The sequence below is a fragment of the Doryrhamphus excisus genome, linkage group LG21, assembly GCF_037039965.1.
Source record: "Doryrhamphus excisus strain RoL-2023G ecotype Guam linkage group LG21, RoL_Dexc_Guam_v1.1, whole genome shotgun sequence".
Taxonomy (NCBI): domain Eukaryota; kingdom Metazoa; phylum Chordata; class Actinopteri; order Syngnathiformes; family Syngnathidae; genus Doryrhamphus; species Doryrhamphus excisus.
In genome coordinates, this window is record NC_136377.1 from 1,090,686 (window position 1) to 1,116,066 (window position 25,381).

At 43.2% G+C, this 25,381-nt stretch overlaps 3 protein-coding genes across 6 annotated transcripts in view; all 3 read left to right on the plus strand.

The window, feature by feature from the left end:
* The first annotated feature begins 634 nt into the window (after positions 1–634).
* stip1 (stress-induced phosphoprotein 1) lies at positions 635–8,956 on the plus strand. Of its 2 annotated transcripts, none has more exons than XM_058086417.2 (14): positions 635–673; positions 3,324–3,533; positions 3,624–3,765; positions 4,337–4,478; positions 5,424–5,592; positions 5,664–5,790; positions 5,914–6,016; positions 7,090–7,210; positions 7,463–7,559; positions 7,642–7,766; positions 7,860–7,896; positions 8,012–8,115; positions 8,519–8,691; positions 8,779–8,956. In XM_058086417.2, the coding sequence occupies exons 1-14, from the start codon at positions 650–652 to the stop codon at positions 8,849–8,851; spliced, it is 1,647 nt and encodes a 548-aa protein (XP_057942400.2). In that variant the 5' UTR covers positions 635–649; the 3' UTR covers positions 8,852–8,956. The 2 variants fall into 2 exon arrangements, with proteins under 2 accessions (XP_057942400.2, XP_057942401.2); XM_058086418.2 differs by lacking the exon at positions 635–673 and adding an exon at positions 1,502–1,647.
* A 1,229-nt stretch (positions 8,957–10,185) lies between these two features.
* Positions 10,186–18,190, plus strand: rps6ka4 (ribosomal protein S6 kinase, polypeptide 4). 2 transcript variants are annotated; one of them, XM_058086307.2, is made up of 18 exons: positions 10,186–11,053; positions 11,524–11,595; positions 11,816–11,883; positions 12,877–13,027; positions 13,162–13,277; positions 13,391–13,498; positions 13,591–13,668; positions 13,790–13,893; positions 14,091–14,241; positions 14,335–14,496; positions 14,954–15,079; positions 15,197–15,330; positions 15,477–15,570; positions 15,716–15,886; positions 15,996–16,184; positions 16,262–16,424; positions 16,498–16,661; positions 16,726–18,190. In XM_058086307.2, exons 1-18 carry the CDS (start codon positions 10,975–10,977, stop codon positions 16,939–16,941), a joined length of 2,346 nt encoding a protein of 781 aa, XP_057942290.1. In that variant the 5' UTR covers positions 10,186–10,974; the 3' UTR covers positions 16,942–18,190. The 2 variants fall into 2 exon arrangements, with proteins under 2 accessions (XP_057942290.1, XP_057942289.1); XM_058086306.2 differs by having other exon boundaries at positions 10,187–11,053; positions 13,588–13,668.
* Positions 18,191–19,358: 1,168 nt separating this feature from the next.
* Positions 19,359–25,381, plus strand: part of flrt1a (fibronectin leucine rich transmembrane protein 1a) — a 73,286-nt gene continuing 67,263 nt past the window's right edge. The window contains exon 1 of one of the 2 annotated variants that reach the window (XM_078787913.1): positions 19,359–19,370. The gene's annotated coding sequence lies outside the window, so the exon portion shown is untranslated. Of the gene's footprint in view, positions 19,371–20,440; positions 20,489–25,381 lie in introns of those variants that run through there. The other variant, XM_078787914.1, reaches the window with a different exon arrangement.

The following is a 25,381-nucleotide window of genomic DNA, read 5'->3' on the forward strand; positions in this document are numbered from 1 at the left end:
CGTGTGATGTTGTCCTGTCTTTTTAGTTTTGCTTTATCAGGTCCTATAGCAGCATAACAACTCACCTGCTTTGTCCAAATTTGTATGGATGTGCTATAGGTGTGTAGGATCTCATAGTTGGGGCAGGTCTATAACTGCCATGTTGTTGGGGCTGCGTAGATGGTGGTTGGTCCCGTTTGTTCCACTGGTGACTTGGATAAGCATCAGAAGAGGAACCGGAGGCCCGGTAGGCACCTAGAATTTAAAAAAAAATGCATGGCATAACTCTCTGCAGCTGCAAATGATTGTCCTATTTGCTCCTAATTCTATTTTGTGACTGAGCAGACAGCTGAACACACAGTTTAATTCCCTCAATACGTCGCATTGCTGAGTTTTAAGAGGCTCTTAAGCTTAAGGGTACTTTCTTAATTCATGGTGCAGTCATTTCACTCAATGGAAATCCGCACACTATTGTAATAAAGGTTAAACAAGCCTGAAAGACTACTTCACCTGAAGCACCGTGGGCTGCTGAGCTGCTACTCGGCATGAACTCGGTGTGAGAAAAGAATTTATTCTCAGACGGAGTCGACGTCAAGGGAATTCGGTTTCTTTTTTTCTGATTGAAGAGCGGCAAGGAGACGCAGCCTGATGGACACAAAACGTTAGAGGAATGTTCACCAATACTCTTGGCCAGGTAAATCTATGCATTGACAATGAGTATACTTGCAAAAACTACATTGATAGTGCCTAGGTGTGCTTAGTACATTAATCATTGATTGTCAATTAGCTCTCTCTACAAACCTGCTGTTGGTCTGCTTGACAGATTTTCATTCCTTCTCATCATAGTTGTAAAATGCTAACTGCAAATAAACAGAATAATAGAATAATTGTGCCGAATGAACGTTTTATAAACAGTCCTGATAGCAGGCTAACAACAAGTAACTATGCTAGTTAGCAGTTTGACAATCAGCGTTAATCAGGTTTGTCAAGGGGCTAACGTTAAAAGGCCACGTTAAATCACACTTATCGAAATTTTAGCTGGAAATAAGCTTCGATTTTTCCATTATTAGTACGAGTATTTAGAAGAGAATTTAGAAGAAAAAAATCCGGTAGTCACTCGGCGCCAAGAGTATCTGCAGCCATTGAGTCATGGATACTTCACTGTCAAGCCATAAAATCCGAAGTTCTACTACAATTTAAAATCACGTTTTTATCGAAAACATGTTTTGTTTCTGAGTCACCGAAGATAATCCAAATAGTTTAAAATATTAGGTGACATATACATACAGATGCAAGTTTTGTGTAATCATATTCCTAATTTTTCATTCATTTAACTGCGCCAACATCCTGTTCTTACGTCATGGTTTGACAGTATGTTGCCACGCCTCCGTCCATAATTTTAACATTTTTACTGGTTAAATAGAAACACGTGACTACTTCTCTAAAACTTGAGTGCTTTATCTTGGCGTACACTTTTTGTCAACTTTTATAACGCGTCTAGGCGTTTCCAGCGCCTTGTAGAATTTTCCAGAATTCCAGCGATTATATTTATTGCCCTCGACTGTGGGTTTTCGCCATTCACAGCTGGCAACCTGTGCCCTGCTGAGGGGGCGGAGCTAAATCCACAGTAGTTTCTGGAAGGAACCTCATGCTTGCACCATGGAGAAAGTGAGTTCCGTACAAATCAGGTCTCCTTCTGTTTTCCAAAACTTTACATGTGAATATATCGAGCAGTTTATGTTCCGATTCTCCTCGGCTTCGAGTCTTTTAAAAGAACCATCCAGATGCTAGCGTAGATATGGCAATACATGGGCACACTGAAACCAGTCAGCTAACTTAGCTTGATTGTCCACTGCATGTAAGGTTAGCATCAATCCGCTCCTAACACGTTGTAGCTGCTTGGCTATTTAGGCTTTGATGTTCTACGTAGTATGTGTAACATCAACGATTTCTTCGATATGTGCTCATGTCGGTTTATTGTATGCTGTTATAGTTGGCCACGGTTGATGATTGTCCACTGCAATGTTGGACAGCTGTGCAACCTATCATTGTATGAATTGACATCGTCCATATTATGATCTAATAACACGGCGTAGTTTACCTGCCAATCTGGTCCTTGCATTGATCATATCTGGGTCAATCTGCCACTGCTAGCATGATCACAGTGACTCTTCCAAACTAAGTTAGCCTAGCTAGGCGAACGTGAGTGCTACAAGCTTTAAGACGAGGGTTAGCCTCCATGAATGACACGGTTGTCGCTTCACTTAAAATGTTTATGCGTACAGTCTGCCATGCAGAATCGTTAATTCATTCTGCTTTGCACACTGCAGGAGTATTTCGGTTACTTTAGCTAGCCTGCCACCAAGATATATGTTTATGGATGCAGACGGTGCTGCAGAAATGGCTTCCCTGGATTTTATTTTCATTTTATTATTGTTGACATTGAGACATGTATGAACTGATGAACACCACATTGCTTGGCGCTTCATTGTATTTTTTAAGGGCGTCTCTATTATAAAAGGTTGCGAACAGCCGTTCAATATCGGAAGGCCTGCAGAGGGCGCTACATCATCATACTGCGGTAGTTCTCACTTAATTAACTTAAACCACACAATGAACCATATTTGATATATTATGAAGTGGTTAATGCTCCTTTGCTGTGCTTTGGTCTGCAACAACAAATGTGTAATATGCACTTGAACATGTACCGTGCAACTACAACAAAGACACGTACTATGCAGAAATCAATAAGGCAATTGGTTATATTACTTTGCTAATTAATCAGCCAAATGGACATATGAGCGCATATGACATGAGCTTATGCACAAAGCAAAAATGCACAGCAGCACAGAGCTAGCATGATTAAATCTCACCTCGACGAGGTGAAAGGAAAAATAGAAAATACACGGCCGTCTTTGCAGTGTCTGAGAAAGTCACACACATACTGTAAGTGTCAATCTGCCTTTCACTTGGTGCGTTCAAGGACCACTAAACAAAGTGGACTCAACGTCGGAAGAAGATATTCGTGAAAGCTTAAATTGGCTTACACTTGCAAAAATGGGGGCGTGCAGTGGCAACAAAGCTCAGAAAGCGCAACGTCTTCATCAAACGTACTTATTTGATTATCTAACGCACACACAACAATGAACAACTTTCAAAATTCAAATGGCGTCAGTAGCTCCTGCACGTGTCTGACATGAACGGCTGTCTGTTGCTTCCATCGCTTGTCACCAGCAGCTGTGCAAGCGCATTCTCCAAGTCGGGATGGTCTACGGTGTATTTAAGAAAGTGAAGATGCACATGTTTGATTGTTTGTATTTAATTGTCTCCTCATGGGGTCGCAGGTGTCTGCATTAAAAGACCAGGGCAACAAAGCACTGAGTGCAGGAAATATCGACGAGGCGGTCCGCTGCTACACTGAAGCCCTGAACCTCGATCCCAAAAACCATGTCCTGTTCAGTAACCGCTCGGCCGCCTATGCCAAAAAAGGCAACTACGAAAAGGCTCTGGAGGATGCTTGTGAGACCATCAAGATAAAGCCAGACTGGGGAAAGGTGAGGTGACTCGTTTTGGCCTTTTCACAATAAATGCTCGGCGGTAATTGAAATTAATGGCCAATTCTCCCGCCCGTCTCGCTCAACAAGGGATACTCCCGTAAAGCCGCAGCGCAGGAGTTCCTCGGTCGGCTTGAGGATGCAAAGATGACGTACCAAGAGGGACTCCGGCAAGAGTCGACCAATCAGCAGCTAAAGGAGGGGCTACAGAACATTGAGGCTCGGCTTGCAGGTAGGTTTAAAAAAAAAAAAGTTTTTAAATAAACATGGTAAATACCCACTGTATTTTGATGGTAAAGCCCTTAAAAATAAACTAAAAAAACATCTGCATTTTCACGTCTTGTGCTGGAAGACACAGCCACCCCAAGGAGAACTGTTCCCCCTCCTTCATACTGTCAGTTTTTTATGCTTTAATATAGCCTATAATTACTATTAGTCGGAAATATACACATTCTAGCAAATTGTATGTATCTAAATTAAGGTTTTTAAAGTATAAAAATACGTAAATGAAGTAAAACACCAATGCAAGCCATTCATGTTTTAAGTAATTGTGAATGTCGTATTCTACATTGGCAATTGGCAAACCCCTGGAGGCTTCCACAATGGAAAGCCTGCAAAACCTGATCAGGGAACTGAACTGTACTGCGGCCAGTGGAACTAAACTGAACAGTACCGCTTGGAGGAAGTGTCACACTGTGAGCGGTGGAAGCTTTTCAGCTTGGCACCGCGTTCAGCCGGTCCAGCCCGAGAGGACTACACTAATGAGCATCCGTGTTTTTTTTTTGTTTTTTTTCCTTCTTCAGAGAAATCCAAGATGAATCCTTTCGCCATGCCCAATTTGTATCAGAAGCTGGAGACTGATCCTCGAACTCGGGAGCTCTTGGCGGATCCGAGCTACAGAGAACTCCTGGAGCAGCTCAGGAACAACCCGTCGGTGCTTGGCACGTATGTATCCGTGTCTCTTCTTCCGGCTCAGAAGCCATCGTAAACACACACGGCCAGCATGGAAAGCTTGGGTGACGTAGAAAGGTCAAAGTCCCAGGCGAAAATTTGTACTGCTTTCAACTTGCAACTTTTTGTTGTTGTGGTGGTTTGGGTGGAATCGCTGTCATTCCAGCCAAAGTTGGCCGAGAGTCAGAATTGGAGATGGGCGGCGGAAGCAGCTTCATGAAGCTTTGAGGCTTTCCTTCAAATTGTGCCCAAACAGATTGAGAGCTTTGGTGCTTGGGTTGAAAAGCTACATTAGCGACATCTAGTGGAAGAGTGACATCAGAGCAATCTTTGTCACTACAGCAGTGCTTCTCAAATTGGACGGGCGTGAACTGTGAACTGTGAACTGTTGGTGGGGGCGTGGGAGGCAGGGAGGACATGTATCATTTCTGTCCCCCAGTGGGGGCATGTCAGAAAATCATTGAGAACCACTGCTTTATGGCCGGGATTACCCTGAATCTGGGCTCTGGTCCTGATCCAGTGCGGCTTGGCACTGAGTGCTACTCACGATTTTTGTGAGGGATTTTGGTGCCTTTTGACATTATACAATAAATAAGTACACAAACCTAGCTTTTTTCATGTTTATTATTATTAAATATAAATAATAATAGACCCCGAATGGATTCAGTACAGTATTGGAGAGGTTTGAGGAATGTTGCAATATTGAAGGAGCACATTTTGAGCAAGATAGTTTCATAACTGTAATTGTAATAAGTGTAACAAAATGAAAAAAACGAATTGTTTATTAGGGGTAAATAGTGTTTTTATTCTGTAGTCAATGTCGCTGTCGTCATGTTCTCCAATAGTGAGAGTGAATTGGACGGAAGGCTTTTTGGAGCTTGAACTTGCCAAGATGAGCGCTAAGAGAGACTTGCGTTGGTGCTATATTTGTATTTGCAGGAAGCTGCAGGATGCGAGAGTGATGACCACCCTCTCTGTGCTGCTGGGACTTAACTTGTCGGGGATGGACGACGACGACGAGCCCACTCCTCCTCCTCCTCCGTCCAAGCCCAAAGAAACAAAGCCCCCACCTCCGTCGGACGAAGACCTTCCCGAGAACAAGAGAAACGTAAGTCCGAAAATCATTCAGTTTCCCAGCCACTGCTGAGTGTGTCATTTGGAGCGTTTACTTCCCTGCAGGCCTTGAAAGAAAAAGAACTCGGGAATGCCGCATATAAGAACAAGGACTTTGAGAAAGCACTGAAGCACTACGAGGCAGCAATCAACCACGATCCTACCAACATGACTTATATCTCCAATCAAGCCGGTAAATAGTCTGGTTCATCGTGTTAAGCAAAGCATTCTGACATTTGAGGATCTTTGGGACAGATGTGCGTTTTGCGAAATGTCAGCTAATTCTCCCTGTCCTCCTTTTCCATGATCCTTCTAGCTGTTCACTTCGAGAAGGGAGACTTTGACAAGTGCAGGGAGCTCTGCGAGAAGGCCATCGAGGTCGGCAGAGAGAACCGTGAAGACTACAGACAAATTGCAAAGTGAGTTTTAGTTCCTGACTCTGATGCAGTCTGGATCTTAAAATAACTTTTTTTTTCAATCTTTTGAAAGTTCTTGTGTTGTTTTGATGCGGCAAACTGCACTCTTAGCTACGACGACGACATTATTGTTGATTTAAAAAAAACGTGTGTGGTAATTGACTTTCTGTTCAGTCCCTCGCCACTTTGTGGTTACACTCTTCCAAATGCATTCATTTAAGAAAAAATCATGTCGCAGTTCCTTGCTGTTTCACGGTTGACTACGGTCTATTAGACAAAAGTGGAGCATATTTGACGTGGTTATGGCCTAAATTAAGCATTTCAAGCACAAAAAGCCATATGGACTAAAACTTCAAATGTAAGAATACATCCTGCACTGCAGTCAAAGACAAAGGCCAGGGTACTCCGATGTAACATGCACGGCGTCTAACAAGTTGCAGTATTTTCACACGTTAGCGGTTGTGTGTGTGTGTGAGAGATATACTGCATGTGTGTCAGTGTGAAAATGGTGTGAAGTCAGTGTGGAAAAAAACAAGTCCAAACAGCAGGGAGCTTGGGAACGTATACGAGCAACTTCACAATAAACAAGCCCCAAAGTTGCTATTAATAATTGGACCTGGCAACACAGAGAGAGCGTCTCTGTCAAGTATATTGAGTAATGGAGCGTAAAGAGGACCTATAGGGGTGTTATTCCATGTCTAGAGGGCTCTAATAATGTGGAGAAGCGTATTCATAAGGTAGTAAACAGGTTTTCTATGCAAATATTCCTTTAATACATAAGGAAGGAAATTGATCTATTGTGCTGGGATCTGGAACCAATTAACCACGATCAAGGAGAGGCCACAGCAATGGGATAATAGCGGGATGTTTGTTAAAAAGCATTGTGAAAGATGAAGTGTCAGAGCTTCAAACTTGTCAATTATTCTGTCATAATACATGTTGACAGGTCTGCACTAACATTGAAAGTCCTCCTTGACTCTCAGGGTCCCCCAAGAGAAGCACTGACATAGAGGAAGGGTCCTTCCATCAAATAAGGTGCTTATGAATGTATTTTCTCCTCCCCCCCCCATGTTAAGGGCACTCGCCAGGATCGGCAACTCGTACTTCAAACAGGAAAAGTACAAAGAAGCCATCCAGTATTTCAACAAGAGTTTAACAGAGCATCGCACTCCCGACGTCTTGAAAAAGTGTCAACAGGTACATAATATCTTTTTTAAGAAGAGTTGGGAACTTGCCCGTTAGTCTAAAATATGTATTCATGGCCTCAATAAAAACGTGGATGGACGAACTACACAGTAGAAGTGATTTTTCAGTATGCTCAGTACTAATTGGCTCCACTCGCTTGTCTCTCACATGTGCTTCCTGCAGTGTCGTTCCACAACAAAATATATTTTGCTAAATTTCTTTAGCGCGGTTGTTTACCACGTATATTTTAACTGGCTTGTGCAGGCGGAGAAGATTCTGAAAGAGCTGGAGAAACAAGCCTACATCAATCCTGACCTAGCCCTGGAAGAGAAGAACAAAGGCAACGAGGCCTTCCTTAAAGGTTCGCACAACAGTTTTAAAGCCCCTGTCGCTGTACATTCTCGTTGCACGGAGGCAATAAAGTCATATTTTGCTCCCTGCAGGAGACTACCCCTTGGCCATGAAACATTACAGCGAGGCCATCAAAAGGAACCCGAGTGACGCCAAGCTCTTCAGCAACAGAGCCGCTTGCTACACAAAGCTGTTGGAGTTTCAGCTGGCTCTGAAGGTGCACTTCGGCGCCGCCCAAACACCCCGTGTGTCTGCTCATTTAATCGCATTTAAATAACGTGTCTTTGTTTATTTGTGCGTGTCTGGGCAGGACTGCGAGGAGTGCATCAAACTTGAGCCCACCTTCAGTGAGTTGGATTTTCCTTTTCATCAGCGAAACATGATTTGTCATATTCCAATTGAAGTGCAGTTCTTGCCAAGATGGCCACGTTTAAGAGCTAATTTGAGAAACTGTGTCCACAGTTAAAGGGTACACTCGTAAAGGAGCTGCTTTGGAGGCCATGAAAGATTATTCCAAAGCGATGGACGTGTACCAGAAGGCTATGGAGCTTGATTCTTCCTCAAAGGTATCTTAAAGGGCGCCCACACTGGGCCAGTTACCCCGTAAAGTAAAAAGGGGCTGTTAATTCTACATTTCCTCCCAACTGCCCTGCTCCTTTTTTTCCATCGTTTTCCCTGTTTGGTGGTCACCACATCAAATCAGTCGCATTCCTGGTTTTGGCTTGGTTTTGGTCTGAACCCATGCTCTCTGAAGTGTATAACACAAGGGATCCCTTTCACTATTCTGTACCCCATAATTTCTTAACTACCTCTGAGAGGATTGTTGTGTTGGGGTTTCAACATTTACATCCCAGCGACCTGCCCCGTATTGTCAACAAAGCAAAGATTCAACCAGATTGATTGTCGCAAAGTGAAAAAAATGGAGATCGCTGCAGTTGCTGACATTTGCCTTCTGCCGACGCCACTCAGGAAGCCACAGAGGGCTTACAGCGCTGTATGGTGAGCCAGACCATGAGGAACGACAGTCCCGAGGAAGTCAAGAAAAGAGCCATGGCCGATCCCGAGGTGCAGCAGATAATGTCCGACCCGGCCATGCGCATGATCCTCGAGCAAATGCAGAAGGATCCCCAGGCGCTTAGCGAGTACGTTTCGCAACTTTTAGTGTCGTTTCCTGTCATCTGCCATTTGGAGAGGACTAATTCAAAGCTCTTGTCTTCTTGTGCCCTCAGCCACTTAAAGAACCCGGTTATTGCTAAGAAGATTCAGAAACTCCTGGATGTTGGACTGATAGCCATTCATTGATGCGACACCAGAGCCGAGGCGTGAAGGGGAACAAAATGCAAATCTCTAAATACGACATTCTTTTTGTTGCCTTGGAAAATTATACTCTTCATGTTATAACTGAGACCTTGTGTATTTTCTTTGTCTTCTTAAAAGAATGCAATTTCCTAAGTCATCTTACAAGTTGTCGTTCTCTCGTGTCCACAGGCAGTGAAATTCCCACAAACACAGTTGTCAGTGTTGGAATTGGAATTGTTGGTTTTCCCTCTGAAAGGTTTGACTAAACACAGTGCGGTTGAGTTGTTTGCCCCCCCCCCCCCCCTCCCCCCCCCCAAAAGCTGTGGTGCGCACGAGGGCAGGTTGGGTGTCACTTTTGCACACATCAACGATGTGAATCATTTTAAAATAATTAAAATGCATACAGCAGCATAACGGGAGTGTGGTGGTACTGGCTTATGCAACAAACTGGGACTTGCCTTGCAGCTCAGAAACACTTTCTTTGCTTTCTTCCAGTTACTGCCTTTGGCGAACAGGAAGTTTTCGAGTGTGTGTGTGTGTGTGCGTGTACATGTATATGAGTAATGTGCATGTAAGTCTACTGACCTTTAATGCAACACACGTCTCACTTCCTCAAAGTTACCACATCGTCATAGTTAAGTTGGTTTCCACATTTTGACCAACGGTAGAGTTAATCCATGGAAATTAATGGTTATGAATATTACATGTTCATGTAGTTTCATCATAACCTTGTCAGAGGTGCTCAAAGTGTGACTCTGGGGTCATTTGTGTCCCGCGGCTTGTATACTGGATTTTTATTTAATTTTTTTATCTGTGGCATCCTTGACTATTGCCGTATTTAAATGTGTATAGTTTTTCTCTGAGTGCAGCATCCTCCCACATCCCAATTAAAAACATGTACTTATATGCCCTGTGATTGACTGACAGCCAATCCAGGGTCTAGCTAGACCCGAGCCTGAGGTCAGCTGGGATAGGCGCAAGTGATAAAGATGGATGCTTTCAACATCTGGGCGTGTCCAAACTTTTTCTACCAAGGGCCACATACTGAAAGTCAGAAGCTTTGGGACACTCTGTGTTTTTATTTTGTAAAAAGGCTTTAAAACGTGTTTTTACATAGTTTTATTATTTACTATTATAAACATTTCAGGTTCTGATCTTTACATTTTGACTTTTTGTGCTATTTAATTTACCCCAGACGGCGGGCCTGTACTTTGCAAACCCCTGATGGTGGAACATATGAATATATTACGGCACAAGCAACAAACAAGTACTCGTTAAATTAATACATAGCTGATTTCTGATCTGACAAGGCCGCCGTGGCCCCGCCCACATTCTAGTAGTCACGTGACGAGCGTCGCCCAGGTTGTGTCGAAAGCATCCTGCTATTAGCCGTTAGCTAGCAGTTGACCAAATATCCAGTGGTGTGTTTTTTTTTCTGACATGGAGGAAACATGAGCGTTGCTCTAGCGGAGGCAGAAAGAAGAAAAGAAGCCACCAATATTGCCCCCGCCAACATGGCCTTTATCGCTGAAACCCGAGGAGGTTCTTTATTAACCAGACATTAGCCCCGGCTAACGCTACAAAGTTTGACGGACAACAACAGCATTAAGCTAGCTGTAGATGTCAGCTTGTTTTGTTTACGACTTGTTACAATAACGTCGTGTCTGTCAGTGTCCTCTCACATCTTTAAGATTAACATAACCACCCGGCTGTACGTGCCGATGGATTCATATTCATATTTTGGCCAATCTCAGTCGGCGCTAACGTGACGGCGAGTGAAAATATATTGACAACTTTTTTTTAGCAACTGATGCTAACGCTGTTAACGTGTAGTCCAATGTAACGCATACGTTGCGACTGGGAAAACTAGGCGAGTCCTATTTTTCCTCAACTGTCAACCGACATTGTACCTCACGCAGGATGTCCAACACTGGGATTAATATCGAGGCATCGGCATTGTTTATACACATCTGTCTGATCATTTCCCTAATCCCTGCGCTCCACACAATACAGCTACAGTAGTTGTTACAAAACCGGGTGGACTGCAATATCTTGTATATCCCACGAACAACTGGCGCTGAATTCACCTCTCGGATAGTTTTGTTCGAGGAGCGACTCTTGAAGTTATGTCGGGGGATAGTAGCGATGACTCCGACGCACAAACAAACGAGAGCGCCTGTACCGTTAAACATCAAATCACCAATGGTAAGTCATCTTGTTGCTAATCAATCACTGTGTTTTCACTTTGGTCAGAGACCTGGGTCGGCGTCCCAAGTCTGCCCTGTGGATTCAAAAAACAATCCATGCTTAAGTCGTCTTATTCTTTAGGCAAGAGCCACTGCAGTCATGTGATGGCATTTCAGGGTCTAACTTTAGGAGCTTGTTGACTGGGGATTGGTGCATTGCCTTCACATATCAGGGGAGTATTTAGTCATTTGGTCAACCCAGTCCACATTCTGGTCCTGCATGACAAAGGTTTTATTCTCACCTCAACACCAGGTCTTCAATGTGGGCAGCAGATATAGTTACTAAGCCATGTTTACTGTATATACCCACCCAAAAATCTACTAAGTTTATAAACCTCGTAGACTTTTATATATATTTAGTAAGTATTTTCATACAAGTACTAAACTACAACTGACTGCATTTGCTCCTTGCTCCCCTGTTGCCACCAGCTAACCTTACCGGGCACACTGAAAAGGTCGGCATGGAGAACTTTGAGCTCCTTAAAGTGTTGGGCACTGGAGGTAGGTTCATTCCATATGACAGTTTACATTTCATCTAGAGACTGTTCCTCCTTGTCCGTGATTCTCACACACACACACACACTGATACACACTGATAGTATTTCACTGCTTTCAAGGAGAAAGGGACACTGCTTTGTCTTTAAAATTGAAAAAAAAAAATCTTATTTTCTTTTTGGAAGTACTAACCAGATACCGGACATGTGTGCTCATCTTTCTCTAGCATATGGAAAAGTCTTTTTGGTGAGGAAGAACAGCGGCCATGATGCAGGCCAACTATACGCAATGAAGGTAAGCCTAAATATCATTATGAAACTTTATTACCTAGCGATAGTCAAAATTGGATGGTTCATTACTTGCCAGATTAAAGGGGAAAATATTTCAATGTGATTAATCGCACTCCCCATAGTTAACTCATTTAATTACAATTAATTGTGGCTAGAAATAAGTTTTTATAATTAAAAAAAACACACAAAAATGAAAAATCATTTGTAAATACATAAATTTTTTTGTAAAAATATATTATTTAGGAAACATGGGACATTATTTTATTGAAAAAAATAATATGTAGTCAGAAACCCTCCAGTTTTTCACATTTCACACACATTTGCATCGTCTCCCATGCCACGCCGGTAAACTACTATACTGTGTTTTTCTCTTTTTTCTTTCACCTCATATTTGCTCCCAAATGCTGACCCTATGTGGGAATGCGTGAAGGTAAGATTTGATGACTTTATAGAGTGCCGATGTGTAACGGAGAGGCCATGTACTTTGTGACAGCTCAACTCACGGTGACACAAATAACTTTGGTCTTGTGGAGAGAGCCATCCGCTCGGGCTTTGCATTCAAATGACCCTTTTCTTTGTCCATTTCTGCTCAATATTTGTTCCCGTTGTGGCTCCACATTAACTGCCACATCCTGAAAATACAGTGTGGGCCGAGAGCCAAACTGGACGGGTGCTCGTTAACTGTGTGACAAAAAAAAATTGTGGTGTTAAAAATATATCGGCATCCTTGTTCACACTGCCAGCAACACCTCTCTTCTTCTCGTAAGTTTCATTCATCTCGCTGTCCGCTTTGTCCATATCTATTAATCATTTGTGTCTTCTTTCCTAGTATGGCTCATGATTTATGTTGTTTGTTTAATAAGAGGACAAGGTACTCAAATGATTTCTGCTGTGGTCTGGCGCTAAGGAACCTCACCTTGGCCAACACTGCTTTCAGAACATCGTGATTAATGAAGACACTCCTGGTAAGGGGCCTAACTTGATGATGATCCTACAGGTGCTAAAGAAAGCGGCCATCGTTCAGAAGGCAAAGACCACCGAGCACACTCGCACCGAGAGGCAGGTGCTGGAGCACATCCGCCAGTCGCCTTTCCTGGTCACGCTCCACTACGCCTTTCAGACTCAGAGCAAGCTGCACCTCATCCTGGGTGAGTGGCGGTCGCTCAAGCTCATTTGCTGTAGTTTGAGTGGTGGACAAAATATTCTCTTACATGTTTGTTCATGCTCTGGCCATCACTTTGCTAAGTGACTGTTGTGTTTTGGCCTGTGTGCGCGCGTGCAGACTATGTGAGCGGAGGGGAGATGTTCACTCACCTGTATCAACGGGATCACTTTTCCGAGGAAGCAGTACGACTTTATATCTCTGAAATAATCCTGGCCCTGGAACATTTGCACAAGGTTTGTATTGCTCTTTGAATCCCTGACATGAAAACACTTGACATTTAGACGTCCCTCACGGTGAACTTACTGATGAACCCTACAACGGGATTGCTCGTGTTCTGTGTGTGCAGCTCGGGATTGTGTACCGCGACATTAAATTGGAAAATATTCTCCTGGACAGTGACGGTCATGTGGTATTGACAGATTTTGGACTCAGTAAAGAATTTCTACAAGAAGAGGTAGAGAGCACAACGAGGAGAAGGAGATGAGCATTCCAGGAGTATGTTCTGTTGTTGTTTTTTCATTTTTTCGTTCTCTTTTCCCCCAGAAGGAAAGGACCTATTCTTTCTGTGGCACTATTGAGTACATGGCACCCGAAATCATTCGAGGGAAAACGGGCCATGGAAAGGTAAGAACCACACACAGCTGTCCACTATAGACACTATTTTATATTCATTTAATAAACATAGATATGTTTATCTTGTTCATTTATTTTGCATGGTCCACATCCATTTTGTTGCTCTTTACAGTCGGTGGATTGGTGGAGCCTTGGAATCCTGATGTTTGAGTTGTTGACGGGTGCATCTCCATTTACTTTGGAGGGAGAGAGGAACTCCCAGAGCGAGGTGTCCAGGTGACCGCTCCATCAACTAAAGTCTAAATTTTCCTCAAAATTTAAGAAATGCGGCCGATTCCATGTGCAGCCAATTACAGTGCATTAGCTGTTGTAGTTAAATAATGACTCTTTAACACTGAGTATTTATTATGCCATAGTGTTTCATTCATTCATTCATTCGTTGTATTAATATCCATCCATTGAAATGTTCTTAGACGTATTCTGCGCTGCGATCCACCTTTCCCCTCCATGATCGGACCCACTGCTCAGGACCTGCTGAAGAAGCTGTTGGTCAAGGATCCTCACAAGAGGCTCGGCTCTGGGCCGCGGGGGGCTGCGGACATCAAGGCACATATTTTCTTCAAGGTCCCAACTTCTTACATCAGCACCCTTTTGAGATGATGCGCCGTTTTTTTTTTCTTTTGTGCACAATTCCCGGAATGTTATTTTCCCTCGCAGGGACTGAACTGGGAAGATCTCGCCCAAAAGAAGATTCCCAGCCCATTTAAACCCGAGGTGAAGAGCGAACTTGACGTGGGGAACTTTGCAGAGGAGTTCACTGGGATGGATCCAGTCTACTCTCCAGCAAGCACCCCCCCAAGCACCGACCGTCTCTTCAAGGTCAGTGCTTGCCTGACTTGGACATCGTTTGTACAGTAAAGCTTCGTTTAGCCTTCGTTTAATTGATTCCAGACCCAGTTTTGATTAGTGAACTTACGGAAACTGAATATTTTCATTGTTGGAGCATATAAAACTTGTTTATGACCCTCTAAATACATTTCTTGAACATTATTAGAGCCCTCTAGACATGAAATAACATCCCTACAGTCACTGTTGTAGACATAACAGAAAATAAGACACATTAGACAGAGGGATGTCAAAGTACAGCCTCAAAGGGTGGAAGATTTGGCCTGGGTCTGGTTGATCTAGGAACTAATTTTAAATTAGAATTTTGTGATTTGTCATGAAAAAAAATCATACCATATGGAGAAACAACAATGTTATGAGCAAAAAACTACGAATTTTTTTTTCCTCCCATGTGACATGTTTCCACCCATGTCCCATCGTGTTATTCTAGGGCTACTCCTTCATTGCTCCCTCCATCCTATTCAACAAAAATGCTGTCATGGGAGACTTTCTGGAGTCCCAGGTTCATGCTGACCGTCCAGGCTCGGCCACTGTCCAGCGCAGTGCAATGTTAGCGGTAAGGACATGTACAAATTGAATCGCTCCATTATACCAAACAAGCAAGCTCGACTTAATAAGTCCTGTATATGCTAAATGAATGTGGCACGCTACTTCTTTCTTTTCTTTTTTGTAGGAATCCCAGTTTTTTCAGAACTACGAGCTTTGTCTCCAGGGGCCACCTTTAGGAGAGGGGAGTTTCTCTGTGTGCAGACAATGCACACACAAGCAGAGTGGCCTTGAGTATGCCGTCAAGATAGTCAGCCGCAGGTGAATTTTGCTTCTTCGATAACGTCTGCTTGCTTATGATTTTCTTGTTAAAAGTATTGATCCCAAGTGGCTGATGGATGACCACTGCCCAGCTACTTCCAGCTGGCTTTTTAGCCTCATCATTTAAAACTGTTTTTCTTTCTTAGAATGGAAGTCAACACCCAGAGGGAGATTGCTGCCTTGAGGCAATGTGAGGCTCACCCAAACATTGTCAAGCTGCATGACGTCCATACTGATCAGGTACATCGGGAACTGCAGTGAATAGTACAATAGTACAAACCATACACAATGGGCTTTTGTGGGCGGCCTTGAGGGGCATTTATCGCCATATGCAGACGATCGGTGGGATCATCTCTAGTACCGAATATTCATCTCTGTCTGTCAGTACCACACCTACTTGGTGATGGAGCTCCTTCGCGGTGGCGAGCTGCTCGAAAGGATCAAGAAGAAGAAACTCTTTGGCGAAGCGGAGGCCAGCCAGCTGCTGCAGAGCCTGGTCTCAGCTGTCAGCTTCATGCACGAAGCCGGTGTTGTGCACAGGGACCTGAAACCCGAGGTGGGCATTAGCAGTGGAGTAAAGAAAAGCATGTGATCTGTGGGAAGTTGACCACAAAATCACAGAATTCTTCGACACAACATTTTTAAAATGTTATTTTACCTTGCAGAATGTGCTGTTCACGGACGAGGGAGAGGACTCGGTGCTGAAAGTGATAGATTTTGGATTTGCCCGCCTGTGTCCTGCAGGCAGCGCCCCCCTGCAGACTCCCTGCTTCACGCTGCAATACGCGGCACCGGAACTCTTTGAGAGCGCCGGCTACGACAAAGCCTGCGACCTCTGGAGCCTCGGGGTCATTCTGGCAAGTCGAAAATTGCTCATCGTGGAACATCTGTCATGACAGCCAAGCTCCTAATGTCCATCTGTGCGTTCCACCAGTACACCATGCTGTCAGGCCAGGTGCCCTTCCAGTGCGAGCAGGTGGGGATGACGTCCTCATATGCTGCCGACATCATGCAGAAGATCAAAGAAGGAGATTTTTCCTTGGATGGGGAGCCATGGAAGGGCGTGTCGGAGGACGCAAAAGAGCTGGTAAAAGGTAATCAATGAAGCAATACGATACAACTTTTTCTCTCCGGATTCGACGTCTTTATGTTTTATTACGCTTGAAGGGCTACTGACCGTGGATCCGGAGCGGCGACTCAAGCTCTCTGATCTGAAAGAGAACAGCTGGCTGCAGGGCGGGGCGTCCATGTCCACTACCCCACTGTGCACTCCAGACGTGCTGGAGTCCAGCGGGCCCACCGTGCGCACCTTTGTGAACGCTACCTACAAGGTAAGAAGAGCAAGGAGAGAAAAGTCCTTTTGCACCATTGTTGTTGTTGTTGTCATCTTCCCAGGCCTTCAACCGCGGCAAGAGAGAGGGCTTCTTTCTGAAAAGCGTTGACAACGCCCCGCTGGCGAAACGGCGAAAACTGAAAATGACGAGCACCGGCGTGGAGACCCGATGGAGTTCGTCTTCGTCGTCGTCGACCTCTTCTTCCTCTTCCTCCTCCGCCTCTGCAAAAGCATCGAAAGCCCAGCCAAAGCAAAGTGTGAGCCCAAAGCAGAGCTAGTCATGCTACACGATGTATTGAATAATTGCGCTTTATTTAAAATGTACACGTGTACATGTGGCCTCGAGGAAATCCAACATTTTGTCACCATCACACACTAAAAGCTGTTTTTAAAACGCAGACCTTTACCTTTTTTCACTGCGGATAAGAAACATTGGCAGGGCTTTGTAGGGTGAAAAGGGAAAAAAAGAGCCTTTTAAGAGTTGAAGCCATATGCCAACCAATCAGTCAAAATTGAGCCGAGTGAATACACACAAGTTTGCACAAGGCGGATGGATAGTATTTGCATATTTAATTTTTTACATATTTGAGGGTGAATGTTTGGCTATTGCTCCTAGTGTGTTTCTGTCCTCTCTTCTTTGGACTGGTCAATAGTAGTTTGCACTTTTCAGAATGAACAGTTGTGCACAGAGCTGTGCGCTTCCTGGCTCAGGCGGAACAGGCGGTCTTTGCAACGTACCGTAGTCGCAGCTCAAACACGGCACGGAAGCGTGCCGGACGGAGTCATCGTTCGGTGTCACAGCGGCGCTCGTACTTGCTGTAAATGGCTCGCCGCCGTACGTCGGGGTCGGTGTCGAGCATGGATGTCTGTTGTCGTGAAAGCGCTTTCTTCCGTTCAGCCGTGATATGAAATGTGTTTTTAAAAGTGCATTTCGTGCGAGCTTATCCTTTAGCAGCAGTCACTGGGTGGAAGACTTGACTTGAAATGTTTTTTTATCGCTCTGATTTGAAATGATCACACACTTGGAGATGAATTTAGTTTGGATGCAAGCACTCTGCCAGATCTGCTATGTACATATTTTGATTTTCAGAGAAAATGGGTCTGTATTAATTGAAACTGTTTTAATGGTGTGTTAGTGTCCTATGTTTTTTTATTTTTATTTTGTACGTGTTGCATGTCCTTTTATCAATAAAATCCATTTGCGCTTTAAAGGTTCTTTCACGGATATTTATGTCTTTAAGAAAATGAATGAATGGATGCCGTGGTAAAGGGTGGGTGTATTTGTGTTGTTTTTAGTTGTGTATCACATGAAGCATTGTTGTGGGTTTAATGTTCTTCCCCCACCTCCCAAACTTAAAACTGTGCTGTTAAACGTCTTGTTGATCCGTTGATGATATTTTGCCTCCTGTTTTCATCTGTTTTACTTTTTTAAGCCTTACTTTTGTATTGAGATGCACTGCCACTGTTGTAACTGGGATTTATTTGTACCAATATCATTTCTTTTGGTGCAAAATAAATATTACTTTTGGACAACGGCGTCAATGTTTTTAATGCTACTAACCCTCATCAAGGAACTGGACAAATACTGAAGACGAAGGAGGAAATTAAAGACAACAATCATAAATAATTCAACAATATTAGGAAACATTGAATTTGCTTATCACTAATAAGCTATTTATTTTTAAGAATGTTTCCGCCACTGAAAGAAAAAGTGCCCAAATGGTAAGTCATAAGCGTTGCTCAATTTATATGCAGAAATAACTTAAATTGTATGATTCAGACAATTTTTTTTATTATTCATACATTTATTCAGAGTATTTGTTTTATTTAATATAACCACTGACTCATATTTATAATTAAGTCACTCCTATTTTATCACGTTTATTAAGTTTTAATATTATTTTATCCTTTTTTTCCCCACACTTGTTTTTTTCCTTTAACACTGCACAGGCTTTATAGGCAGTGACACCTCTGAACAGTAGGGGGAGCCCAAGAGCAAAACAAAAACCCTATTACGTCGTCGATGCAGCGTTGCATTGGCGTCAGATCAATGTGTATCACATCAATGATGTACTTTAACTGGGGGTGGCGGTTGGAATGGGCGAATGGAACGCTATTTATTATGCGTTGTATAGCAAACCAAGTCAAGTACGATGCACTCCAATGAACTCCGGAGACACTTTGATAGCTCACAGACCAACAACACACTTCCTACCTTCACAATAAGAGCCCTGCATATTGCATCCTGTCCAACAAAACAAGGGTCTCAAAAAAGTAGCTTCCAACTCCGGAAAATTAAAAGCACAAAATGAGTACAAACTCACGACTGGTTTGTTTCGGGGTTTGTTGAAGATGATCATGTCCGTTGTTCGACGTGTGTAACAGGAAGTGCACGAAGTTGCATGAAATCGCTTGATAACCAACAAATTAGCGACACTCCCGTTCAACAGACATACCAACGTCATCAAAGCTCGCCGTTTTGCGTTCACACGTCGCATCTGCATAATTGAACAACGTTTGAACGGGAAAGTATAATTCTATTAAACTAGTGGCTGGCTGTTTGTTTGTTTGTTTTGGTCACTGTTTGCACGACCGCCATATTGGGTGTGGTAAAAGAGAACCCGGAGGACGCCTAATCATGGTTTGCATGGAGTTATACCAACTGGTTTACGGTCCAAACGAGATTTCACGGGAGCACCTTTCACAGGTAAGACTGAAAAAATACTTTTGATTGTATTTGGTCATTATACCACCATTTTAAGGAGCTTTGTTAAGTTTGGTCAATTTTCTTATCATTAGGCAAACTCATTAGGTGATTTCCTACCTCCCTGAGATTTTCAGATAACCCCAAATGTCTCATAACAACTTTTTTGGTTTGATTTAAAGCACTTACTCATTTATTTGTGTTAATTAACTACCTATCACGATAAAGAAAAATACATTCAAATAAAATTAAACCATTACCGTGATCTGCTCTCCCTTCTCATGCAATGGACTATTCCATGCCACTGCGCATGTGCAGATTGATTCCATGTTACTGCGCATGTGCAAATTGATTACAAAGTTGATGTCACGGTTTGGGGGAAGATGAAGGGGAGATACCCGAGAACTTTATCTTGTTCAGAAAATATGATCATTTTTTTCATATCCAATATGAATAATATCTTAAATATTAATTTAATGAAAATATTACTTTTGTAATCTACTTACTTTGTAGCTAGCTAGGGAAGTCAACGAAGGCAGCTCAAACGTCCTGGAATGTAGCCACAACTATGGTGCATTCAAGGGTCGCTGGGAATACACAAAACATCATGAAACAACGACATAAACATGCAAAAATATGGTCTTTTAACAGTTTATTTTTACAACAAAATAATAGCTCGCATTTCCTAAATTGGAAATCATTTTTGATCAATTTATTTCCAAAACGTTTTCCTATTTCTTTATTATTGCTTGTGAACGTTTTTAATACATATTTAATGCATATTTCCCTGGATAAATCAATGTGCATTTGCTATTTTACATTGCATTGTTGTGAATGCAAGGCTGTTCTGTTTTTTGAGCATGATTATATTTCTTAAGGCGGAATGTTTTCAACTCACCTCCTGCACTGGATGTCATAAGGGCCCATATGGATGGGTGAGGTTGCAGCTCTAATGGGGAAGGAGGAAAAAGCAATTATATTTAAGTAAGTGTAAATGAACGAGCAGTCTCTCTTTTGTGCCTTCCAGCAGCTGGCTCCATTCTAATGAGGAATCACTGGAGAAGAAAGTGGCCGTAGTGATCTTTGAACAGATGCCGATGAACTCATTACTGCTCTTAATGGTACATTAATGTTCTTAAGTGACGGAAGACTGTCTTCCATGTGGTCCCGAGTGCTTGCTGTGGAGTCAAACATGAGTTTTTTTGGGTCACATAGCTTGAAAATAATGCCAAATCACTTTTGTCATTTTCCGTGGGCATGCCGGTACCTGCAGAAACCTCAAATGTGACGTTGTAATACACGTCGGTGCAATTGATTGCCATGCTTTGCAGCATGACATGGATTGTTGGCTGCGAACGAATTCCCGGCTGCGCCTCTGAGGTGAATGACAACATCTTCAAAGGCCAGCAGTGCTGTTACTTCTTGTTATTGCTGTTACGGTGATGTGTTTTGAAGGCCTAGTCTTTGCAAGAAGAAGCACTATTTACCCTCTAAACTTGCAGCTGGTTCCCATGTGTTCATGTGGCGCTGTCCGTGGTACTGAGCCCCATCAACTCCACTCCACCGGGGGTCGGCAGCAGGCTTCTTGGCAGCCACGTCCCAAAAGCAGAGCAGCTGTGAAGCGATATACCGTCCTGCATGATATAACGTGTCACGCGGTCTTTAATGAAATTAATTTCCGAGTGGGTAATTAATAATATATTGAGTGGATAATAAAGCAGTATATTGAGCATGAAGATCTGGACGGATCATCTGATGGAACATCGTCAGCAGGATCCCCATGCCATTAAGTCGCTCGCTGGCACATTTTCAGAGCTTGTGTGTGTGCGTAGAAGCGTACGCGTGGGCCTTTAACAGGCACGACCATATTTAATGACGGGGATGTTCAGAAAGGACCTCAATCTGAGGTTGGTAATAATAAATAAATATAGACGGTATGTTGAAATCTTGGGTCAGATCTTTGCATTGGTGAATAGTGTATGTATGGTAATAAAAACAACAATATCCATATTGATAAGATACTGTATTATGATGACGACAATCCCTCGTTTATCACATCAGTGAAGTAGGTTGCTTTATTTAGAAATGGAATATTTTCATAGAGCAAAAAAAAAGTGTACGGCCTTCTCGACACTATTAGAGCCCTCTAGACATGAAATAACACCCCTATAGTCACCTTTACGCTCTTATTTCCCTCGTTTATCACATTACACCAGTGAAGTAGGTTGCTTTATTTAAAAATGGAATATTTTCATAGAGCAGAGAAAAAGTGTGTACGGCCTTCTCAACACTATTAGAGCCCTCTAGACATGAAATAACACCCCTATAGTCACCTTTACGCTCTTATTTCCCTCGTTTATCACATTACATCAGTGAAGTAGGTTACTTTATTTAGAAATGGGATAATTTCCTAGAGCATAGAAAAAGTGTGTACAGCCTTCTTGACACTATTAGAGCCCTCTAGACATGAAATAACACCCCTATAGTCACCTTTAAGCTCTTATTAGCCTATATAGTTGATGTTGTAAGACAAAATAAGACTCGGGCTCATGTGTGTTGCTGTAAAATGTGTTCCGGACAGGAAATGACATCAGAGGTTGAGTTTTAGCTAGCTGGCTTTTCATTTTTGTGGAAGGACGGCAGCGACGAGCACCTTCCAGCTCAGGCCTGCTAAACCCGTCCACACCTGAAATGAAAGAAAATATATTTATAATACAATTCAAAGGACAAATATTAATAATTATTATGTTTCATTTCTTATTTGTCTTCATGACTGACTGATGATGACGTGTTTATAAGTTTTTATCATAAACTACACAAATTTATGAATTCTTTGGCAATATTCTTCTCCTGTCTGGCCCCCTCCCTCCCTCTCGAAATTAGACTTTGTGCAACCCTATGTTCCACGTTCATCCATTCATCACCCGGGGGCCGGAGTGCAGTCAGTGCTTCCGTTAATTAATATGTCTGAGGGGTACAGGGTTCAATTCCCCCTATGAGGCTTGAGGCTATCTGTCTGTCTGAGCACCGTGGCTGAGGGGTAAAGTGGCCGCCTGGCGCTCTAAAGAGTGCGGGCTTGACTCCCAACCCCCCCATTCACCGTCAAACCAGTAAAATTAACCTTGAGGATAGACACCGACCCCCCACTCCCACCCCCCTTGGCCTTGATGCCGTGTCGTCATTGTGAAAGGGATCACGTTGTTAAGTCCAGGAGTGACAATGAAGTAGCGTCGTCGCACGAGGGCATCACCTTATGGAAGTAACTCCCACCCTTGCCCTCCTCTGACTCGGTGGCATTTCCACAAGCCGCTCATGTAGCAGCCGCTAACCTCAGAGAGGAAATAGCAGACAGGAAGTCGACACGGCGGCACTGGTCACACAGTCTGCCTTTGCAAGAATCAGAATGCTTTTGATTGACAAGTCAGACATGCGTTCATTGGTCGATTTCTATGATTTTTGCAATGCTCCGCCATTGGAGGAAACTACTGTGTTTTGGTGCAGATCTGGGTAAAAGGTGCATGTTTGACGCCCTGATGGCCGGACATTCTACTTCAGGATTCATGCTTCCAGTCTTTCATTGACTAATACTTACATTTCTTTGATGATCTGACCCATTATGGACGACACAACCTGCACAGAAAGCTTTCTAGAGCTTCCAGAATCTGCACCTATTCCAGCTGTGTTTCCTTGGATCTCCAAAACGGTCTGTTTTCATTCATTCATTCATTTTCTACCGTTTTTTCCTCACGAGGGTCGCGGGTGTGCTGGAGCCTATCCCAGCTGTCTTCGGGCAAGAGGCGGGGTACACCCTGGACTGGTGGCCAGCCAGCCAGACAAACAACCATTCACACTCACATTCATACCTATGGACAATTTGGAGTCGCTAATTAACCTAGCATGTTTTTGGAATGTGGGAGGAAACCGGAGTACCCGGAGAAAACCCACGCATGCACGGGGAGAACATGCAAACTCCACACAGAGATGGCCAAGAGTGGAATTGAACCCCGGTCTCCTTGCTGTGAGGTCTGCGCGCTAACCACTCGACCGCCGTGCCGCCCTCGGTCTGTTTTAATGTATTAGATTTATTATTATTTATCCCACTCACCTGGTACAGCTAACAGCTTGTACCCAGGCATGCCCATATAAGGAAGTCTGGCTCATCGTGACGCTGGCGTTGGAAAAAACTATGTGAAACTTTGGCGTGGTTTAAGAGGAGAATCCAACATGAGTACATGAGTTGGCCCCCGCATACTGTGATCTTTTTAGCATGCGGCTAAGTTTGGACGCCCCTGGGTTCGATATCCGTCACTTGTGTGGCCGGCGAGTACGTACATATTTCCTCCCCTTCCTCAAAGCGTCGTTGTTTTGCTGCCTCTGCAATCTCTTCCTTCATGAAAATTGCATGGATATGTCGCACGACTGCATCAGCGTGTCATGGACGAGTGAAATGAAATCCTGCAGTGGAGAAACATCAGCGTTGGACTTTGATAACAAACCTCCAACATGACCGCACGCAGACAGTGAATCAAATGCGCACAGGAAGACAGAAAGGTCTTGTTTTCCATTTGTTTTTATCCCGGCCATGTCGGCCTTTGCAGTCAAAGCGCCAAAGAGCCATCACTAAGTGATTCTCGGAGAAAAGCGCGTATTGATTCAGCGGCTTAAAAGGTTTTTCCAACTCTCATACAATTTAAAAACAGGCTCCCATACACCTTTTTACCCTCAATTCTATTAACCTCACCCCCCCTCGCTGACTTTTTTTTTTTAATCATCTCATTGCTTGTGGTTGAGATGAGATTTTGTCATTACCTTCCCAGGAAGGAGCAGGCGTCCATCTTCAGGCATCACGGTGCCGCGATGCTAATGCCGCCGTGATCTTCTTCTTCTTTGCCGTGACAGCAGCAGGACACTTTCTCTGCCAGTGATTCACTTTAACAAGCGTCTATCCCCCCCACCCCCCCACCCCCCGGAATGTTATACTTTCATTTGGCAGGTGGGATGCCGTGTGCCAAGCCAGTTCAAATAAAAAACCCTGATCCTGATCGCTGTACTTTATTGAAAGCAGGAGCGCCGAAAAGAACCATGAAGCTTCTATTCCAAGAAAAAACACATTTTTAATTGGATTAAAAACACATTTAGAAATTCATGGAAAAACCGACTGTGAGACTCCGGGTGGGAACGTAGAACGACAGTCTGGTACAGCGACCACCGCTTCTCTCGAAGTTGGCGTTTGATGGTTGTTGGATCACACTCGGCACCAAGCTTCATTTGGGCCGAGGAAAGTCCCGTGTCTTAACGTTTAGGTCAATGGCATCATGGACCAGCTCAGGAAGGGTGACACATTTTGGTGTCTACCACTTTAACTTTTGGCTCCATAACCCTCAAAGACAGAAAGCTCTTTTGCCTTTGCCATCAAGAGATTGATGACAGACTTTAAAAAAGGTCGCAAAATAAATAAATAAATACATAAATAAACAAAGGTCGCAGGGGGTGCTGGAGCCTATCCCAGCTGTCTTCGGGCAAGAGGCGGGGTACGGGGGACTGGTGGCCAGCCAATCACAGGGCACATATAGACAAACAACCATTCACACTCACATTCATACCTATAGACAATTTGGAGTCACCAATTAACCTAGCAAAAAAAAAAAAACAACGCATTTATTAAAAACAGAAAAATATACAAACTTTTTCAGTGCTTTGGTTCCGATTTTCTACAATAAAAGCTCTGATAAAACATCCCACTGTTCTCAAATATCTTCATTTTTATTTTTCTACACAAAATAAGATGAAAAATAAATAAACAAATCAAGAATAAAGAAAATCAATCAATCAGTAATAAATAAATATAATAATAATAATAATAAAAACTTAAGAAACCACATATAGTTGGTGGGTAGACAAATGATTTTTTTCAGATTAAAATGAACAAAGCATTATTAGAGCCCTGTAGACATGACAAAACACGACTATAGTCACATTTATACTCTTTTTATTTACAACATATTGCGCAACTG

What these genes read in the sequence shown, in the direction of transcription:
- stip1 (XM_058086417.2), top strand. Translation starts at nt 650, where the DNA reads ATGTTCACCAATACTCTTGGCCAG. An exon ending in CATTGAGGCTCGGCTTGCAG is followed by an intron (nt 3,766 to 4,336) that starts GTAGGTTTAAAA and finishes TTCCTTCTTCAG; the next exon opens with AGAAATCCAAGATGAATCCT. An exon ending in AGCTTGATTCTTCCTCAAAG is followed by an intron (nt 8,116 to 8,518) that starts GTATCTTAAAGG and finishes GACGCCACTCAG; the next exon opens with GAAGCCACAGAGGGCTTACA.
- rps6ka4 (XM_058086306.2), top strand. Translation starts at nt 10,975, where the DNA reads ATGTCGGGGGATAGTAGCGATGACTCCGACGCACAAACAAACGAGAGC. An exon ending in AGGCACATATTTTCTTCAAG is followed by an intron (nt 14,242 to 14,334) that starts GTCCCAACTTCT and finishes TTTCCCTCGCAG; the next exon opens with GGACTGAACTGGGAAGATCT. An exon ending in GTCAAGATAGTCAGCCGCAG is followed by an intron (nt 15,331 to 15,476) that starts GTGAATTTTGCT and finishes TTTCTTTCTTAG; the next exon opens with AATGGAAGTCAACACCCAGA.